This window comes from Teleopsis dalmanni, chromosome 1, assembly GCF_002237135.1.
Source record: "Teleopsis dalmanni isolate 2A chromosome 1, ASM223713v2, whole genome shotgun sequence".
Classification (NCBI taxonomy): Eukaryota; Metazoa; Arthropoda; class Insecta; order Diptera; family Diopsidae; genus Teleopsis; species Teleopsis dalmanni.
In genome coordinates, this window is record NC_051846.1 from 116,853,315 (window position 1) to 116,860,400 (window position 7,086).

The window sequence follows — 7,086 nt, forward strand, 5'->3', positions numbered from 1 at the left end:
GTGTGGCGATTTGCCTGGAAAGAAATCCGAAAAAATCCTTTTAATCGGGAACACATATAAAAGAAAAATATGTCATCCGGCAGCCAGAAGTCGACTGTACAATGTGCCGTGTGCAAAAAGGTGAAGACTGGAAAGATGGTGCAATGCGACGCATGTGACCAATGGAGTCATTTTGCATGCGTGGGCGTGGATGACAGCATTGCAGACCTGCCTTGGAGTTGCGAAAAATGCAACACGGTAATGCAGGTTTCAGAAGCGGTTCCGAATAAGGCACCAAGTGAGGAGGACTTGGTAAGTAAGGGCGGTTCAATCATGTCAAGAAACAGCATGAGAATCGAACTGCAGTACTTAGAAGAGCAAAGAAAAGCCGAAATGAAATATATAGAAAAGAAACGTACAATAATGCTGAAGTATGTAGGTGAGGATGATGTTAAGGGTGAAGGCACATAGGACGTTAGTGAGGTAAGGACACATAGGACGTTAGAATGGGTGAAGAAGCAGGTTGGTATGAACAACGATGACAGCAAACCAAACGTAGGTTGTGGTGTTCAGTTGGGTGGTCCAGCTGATAGGGTGGAAACCCAAGCAGTATCGAAAGTTATACCGGCGCTGATGATAGAACAAATTAATGCGCGTCATGTCGTTCCACGAGATTTGCCTATATTTACCGGAAAGCCGGAAGAGTGGCCACTTTTCTACAGCAGTTTCAGCAATTCAACACGTTTATGCGGTTTCAGTGAAGACGAGAATCTTTTACGATTGCAACGTGCCCTTAAGGGTAAGGCACTTGAATATGTTAGCAGTAGGCTCATGATACCAGCATTAGTGCCGGAAATAATGTCAACTCTTCAAATGGTATTTGGAAGACCAGAACACATAATCAATAACTTAATTACTAAAATTCGAGCAGTGTACATTAATATAAATAAATTGGACACAATTGTTACGTTCGCCTTAGAGGTAAAAAATTTGATCGCAACTATGGAGGCTTCAGAGTTACATTCACCCTTAGTGAACCCGTTGCTTATCCAAGAGCTTGTGGAAAAACTACCACCGCAGATGCGATTGCAGTGGGCTGTTGCATCGCGTAATATCAATGTAACACTTAAAACATTCGGCAACTGGATATATGAACTAGCAGAAGCAGCAAGTAAGGTATCGCCAGTTTTTGGTGCTGGAGCCAGTGCAGATAATGAAAGGCGCAAAGCGCAACGCATTAATTTTCATGAAGAAGAACCTCAGGGTGCAGTAGACGATAAGCACAAAATTCTAACATGCTTTTATTGCAAGGAGGCACATGCGTTAAAAAAGTGTGCAAAGTTTAAAACACTAAAAACAGACGAGAGGTGGGGCGTAGTGCGTGAAATGAGACTATGTGGAAGATGTCTACTGCAGCATGATTTTCGAACGTGCAAGAGGACCCGAGAGTGTGGTATACACAACTGCAACACGAAACATCACCCATTGCTACATAAACAAACAAGTTCAACTGCAAGTGGGGCAAATGAAACGTTGGCGGTTCATCATCAACTAACTTCACAAGCGCTGTACAGAATTGTTCCAGTTACAATATATGGAAATGGTGTTACCTGCAACATTTATGCCTTTCTGGATGACGGATCTGGTCCAACGTTAATAGAAAAAGACGTATTAAGACAACTGCGGATTAAAGGTGAAACGAAAGATCTTTGTTTACGATGGACAGATGGTACGGTACGCAAGGAGCCTGATTCTGAGCTGGTCAACCTGCAAGTCTCCAAAATACGCGAAGGTAAAAGGTATTCGTTGTGCAATGTGCGTTCAGTAGCTAAGCTGGAGCTACCCGAGCAATCTTTAAATATGACAGAACTTACCGATAAGTATAAACACTTAAAGGGACTACCAGTAGAATCGTATCAAAACGTTAGGCCTCGAATGATAATCGGCCTAAGCAATAAAGAGGTAGCTATGCCAATGAAGTTCAGAGAGGGAGGCAAGAATGAGCCGGCTGCAACGAAAACTCGACTCGGGTGGACCATATATGGAATAATTAAGCACGAACCTAATACTATTAGGGAAACGTTAAATTTACACATCTGTGAATGCGATGATGATCTAAGTTTGCAGCGTTTAGTGAAAGATTTTGTCAGTAATGAAAACGTTATTGAAAGTAAGAAAAAACTAGAAAATATGGAGTTGGAACAACAAAAAAGTATGCAATCAAAAATAAGTCGAAATGGTGAATACTTTGTAGCAAGATTGCTTTGGAAATCAAATAACATTACTATGCCGGATAATTACTTAATGGCGTTGCGTAGACTTCAGTGCTTTGAGTGCAAGCTGCAATCCAATGTAACATTGCAAAGCTGGGTATGTGATCACATCGATGACATGAAGGCGAAAGGTTATATACGCCAGCTGAAACCTAACGAAGCCGAGGGGTGTTATCCACGTAAATGGTACTTACCGATGTTTACAGTCAGTAATCCGAATAAATCACAAAAGCAAAGACTAGTGTGGGATGCAGCTGCACAATATGACGGAGTCTCGTTAAACGCGTGTTTGGAGAAAGGTCCAGATCTGCTCACTTCGTTGGTAGATGTTCTTGTTAATTTCAGAATCGGAAAAATTGGTATAAGTGGCGACATTAAAGAGATGTTTCATCGAGTACTCGTAAAAGAAGAAGATCAACATTCACAACGCTTCCTGTGGAGAAATTGTGACGATAGCAGACCACCAGACGTTTATTTGCTACAAGTTATGAGTTTTGGGGCAACATGTTCACCATCGTTGGCACAACTGGTAAAAAATAGTAATGCACGCGAATACGAAACCGAGTTTCCGCGAGCAGTGAAATGTATTTTACAAAGGCATTATGTAGATGACATGCTGGATAGCGTCGACACAGTGGAGGAAGCCATTAATCTAGTCAATGAGGTTAGAAATATTCATAAGAAAGCAAATTTCCATATTCGCAATTGGGTTTCAAATTCTAACGCAGTGCTGAAAGCTATAGGTAACCAAGGCCAGGAATTTCAATTTTGCTCGGCTGGAAGGCGTATAGACCATACATTTGAGGCAGAGAAGGTATTGGGAATCCATTGGCAAACCGACACTGATATGCTCACATTTGATCTGAAGTTTACCAAAGCCACTGAGGATGTTCTAAGTGGATATAGATTACCTACGAAGAGAGAGTTGCTACGATTGATGATGTCAATATTCGACCCTTAAGGGATGCTTACCTTTTACATTATTGACGTAAAAATTTTGTTTCAAAAAGTTTGGCGAAGTGGAGTTAGCTGGGATGACGCTATTCCTAATGAGCTAGTTGATGAGTGGAACAAATGGCTGTCGCTGCTTGGCGGTGTGAAAAATGTGAAGATACCGAGATGTTACTTCGCTACGGTTAATAAGGATGCAGACTCCATTGAATTGCATGTCTTTGTGGACGCAAGTGAGGTTGCATATGCAGCGGTGGTGTACCTAAGAGCGAAGAATCGCAACAACATAGATGTTTCCTTGATATGTTCTAAAGCAAAAGTTGCACCATTACGACCAATATCAATTCCAAGACTGGAATTACTCGCGGCGGAATTGGGAGCACGCTTAGGAAACAACATAAAAAGGGCAATAGACTTGAAAGTGACCAGTATAACGTATTGGAGCGATTCAAAGGCTGTTCTATCGTGGATAAAATCTGACCCACGAGATTACAAACAATTTGTAATGTTCCGCATAGCAGAAATCCAGGAGTTGTCCGAAGCAGAACAATGGCGGTACATTCCTACAAAATTAAATGTTGCGGACTTGGCTACAAAACAAACTAGTAATCCAGACTTTACTTGGAAAAACCCTTGGTATAAGGGACCGAAGTTCCTGTATGAAGCAGAAACTTGTTGGCCAAATAATGTTGGCGTACAGAAATATAACGAAGATGCTGAAATCAGAAAGCAACGATTGTTGGTGGCTCATGTAGCAGAGGAGGAACCTCTCATAGATGTCTACCGATTTTCAAAGTGGGAACGTTTAGTTCGATGCATGGCCTATGTGAAAAGATTTATGTCTTTACTATCAACTAATGAAATGAAAAAGAAGAAATCTGTAAACCAATGCTTGTCAGTTGAGGAACTGAAATGGAGTGAAAATTTCTTGTACCAGACAGCCCAGTTACAGGATTACAAGAAAGAAATGACCGCATTAAATAGAGACGCTAATATTACTCTTTCTAAAATTAGCCCTTTGCGAAAACTTTCACCATTCATAGATGCACAGAATGTTTTAAGATTAAAAGGTAGATTAGATAAAGCCGTATGCATCGATGATTCAACCAAATTCCCAATTATACTATCAAGGAAAAACTACATAACTAAGTTGATCGTAGACTGGTATCATAGAAAATGGAAACATCTAAATCATGAAACGGTGGTTAACGAAATCTTTCAGAAATACCACATTCCGGGACTGCGTAGACTGTTAAAGCAGGTAAGAAATAATTGCCAACATTGCAAGGTTCGCGATGCGAGACCAAAGCCGCCGGAGATGAGTGTGTTACCAGAAGCACGACTATCAGCATACTCCCGACCATTCTCACATGTTGGAATAGATTATTTTGGCCCGTATACTGTAACAGTAGGAAGACGCTCAGAGAAGCGCTATGGCGTCGTTTTTACATGCCTTACGTGTCGAGCAGTGCATTTGGAGATAGCTTATAGCCTGTCAGCCAGCTCGTGTTGTATAGTGATACGAAATTTCATAGCCCGAAGAGGAGTGCCGAATGTCATCTATAGTGACAATGGAACCAACTTAACAGCAGCTGAAAAGGAGTTATGAGAAGCAATAAAGAACGTGAACTTCAATGAATTGCAAGCTGAATTTACAAGTCCGGAAACACAATGGGTTTTTCTTCCACCAGCTGCGCCGCACATGGGTGGAGCGTGGGAGCGGATGGTGCGATCCATAAAAACAGTGTTAGGAGCAATAATAAGCCCGCAAGCAAAAATTAATGATGAAAAGATGCATAACCTGTTCTGCGAGGTAGAATCAATCATAAATAGCAGACCGCTCACTTATTTGTCGATTGAAACAGCAAGCGAAGAAGCGTTAACTTCGAATCATTTCTTGTTGGGGTCATCTTCCGGGAACAAGCCGCCGGGGAAGTTCGATACTAACGACGAGCACGTGAAATCCTCCTGGAGGCATTCGCAATACCTTGCCGATCGGTTCTGGAAAAAATGGATACAAGAGGTGCTTCCAACGATGACAAGACGGACGAAATGGTTTGGTAAGATAAAACCCATCGAAGCAGGTGATGTCGTCATTATTGTTGACCCAAATTCTCCTCGCTACACATGGCCGAAAGGAATTGTAATTAGTGCCATTAAAGCAAGGGACGGGCAGACCAGGAGCGCCATAGTGCAGACTACTCGAGGGCAATATCATAGACCTGCTGCAAAATTAGCCGTATTAGATGTTCGTGGAGCGGCAGTTTAGAGTAAGTCGTATTCTTATTAAAGAGATACTGAGGGGAGAATGTTAGAACTTCACTCCATACCCAAAGGTTAATGTGCGTAAAATGTTTGTAAACTTGCTTTGGTCGTTGCAACCGTGCAGCTATAATTAGAAAATGCAACCCAGTGCACACATGAACTGTCAGTTCATGTGTCAGCTGATTGTCATTTGTGCTTGGCTTTTGTTTTTGAGTTCCGGTAGAGGGAAGGCGGTTGTCACGACCAAAAGTAAGTGAAAAAATAATTAATTTTAAGTATTAGAAATTAATAAATTTGTTTTAAGATTTTAAAGCATTACATTACATCACAATACACACAAATAACTTGTTTTGCTATTAAAAATTGGTCAATAACACTTACCTTGTGATAATGTACGCATTTCGTTATAAATTTCAGTTGATTCCTTGTCACCATATTCAACATTGATCAGTAGAGTTCTTAACCGTTTTTCTTCACAGTCAGTGAAGAGGGTTATCAATCTTCAATATGTTGTACATATTTGTAGTTGGTGTATTGATAATAATGTGGTGAATTTTCTTCAACAGTATAGAAATTTGTTAAGTCATTAGTTATTTCTGCCGTCAGATGTATGGTCATGTCTCAACTATGTAGTATTTTAGTATTATAAGTTTTATTTTTATTTCATTTTAAATATGTTGTATTACATAGAAATTAATAACAATTACCATATATTACATACATAAAGCTTACAGCTATGGCCTTTTAGCCGTCTGCCGGAAGTTTAGATTAATCCAATAACTAGTTTTTATAAATATTAAATAAATATTATTACTTATAAACTCAATACAATATAAATATTAAATTAACTTACTATACCAAAAATAATAGATTTCAAATAACTTAATTTAATAATCTTTGTTAATAATATTTTACCTATTTTTTAATGCATTTTTAATAAAAGCCGCTAACAATCTCCAGTTGGGGCTATTCAGTATCAGTATGGTTTCATTCGAGCGTAAGTTTATCGAAGAACAACAATCTGTGCTCTTTAAAAATTGTGCAATCGCCTACTAAGTGTATCACATCGCCTTTCAATTTAAGGTTGCACATCGTACACAATGTGTCTTGACTTTCGTACTTGTGAAAATAATTATTGACACCTAGATCATAATTCAGTTTCAATGTTTGGGTATATAGCGTTGGTAAACCAGTCTCTATATGCACCATATAATTTGGGGTGTTTTTTGGCAGACGAAATGTTCTCTTTATATAAAATGTCTGCAATTTTTCTACAGGATCATATTTATCCACACCCCAAATTTGTGCTGCATAATTTAGAACTGATTTAACTGTGGCTTCTGATTTCCCAAGACATTTTTAAAGGTACAATTAATAGCCAATTTAGCTTTCTTTAACTTTTCGTTCAAGTGGTTATCAAATTTCGCGTTATATTTCATATTTATTCCTAGGTATTTGTAATTATTAACCACTTCTAATGATCATCGTTAAGGTACCATTTTTCGTAATTTCTCAATCTTCTAGCATGTTTCTTAAATATCATCAGTTTTGATTTGTCTGTGTTTATAGATAACATAGTCTCCACAAGTTGTAATATATTTTTATTTCACCTATCATA

The 7,086-nt window shown here is 39.2% G+C and overlaps 1 protein-coding gene across 1 annotated transcript; it reads left to right on the forward strand.

Annotated features, from left to right (window-relative positions):
- Positions 1-507: 507 nt before the first annotated feature.
- On the forward strand, positions 508-4,812 carry LOC119665670. Its single transcript, XM_038074899.1, has 3 exons — positions 508-2,149; positions 2,234-3,148; positions 3,263-4,812. The coding sequence occupies exons 1-3, from the start codon at positions 508-510 to the stop codon at positions 4,810-4,812; spliced, it is 4,107 nt and encodes a 1,368-aa protein (XP_037930827.1).
- The last annotated feature ends 2,274 nt before the right edge of the window (positions 4,813-7,086 follow it).

What these genes read in the sequence shown, in the direction of transcription:
- LOC119665670 (XM_038074899.1), top strand. Translation starts at nt 508, where the DNA reads ATGAACAACGATGACAGCAAACCAAACGTAGGTTGTGGTGTTCAGTTG. An exon ending in TAATGAAAACGTTATTGAAA is followed by an intron (nt 2,150 to 2,233) that starts GTAAGAAAAAAC and finishes AATACTTTGTAG; the next exon opens with CAAGATTGCTTTGGAAATCA. An exon ending in AGCCACTGAGGATGTTCTAA is followed by an intron (nt 3,149 to 3,262) that starts GTGGATATAGAT and finishes TGTTTCAAAAAG; the next exon opens with TTTGGCGAAGTGGAGTTAGC.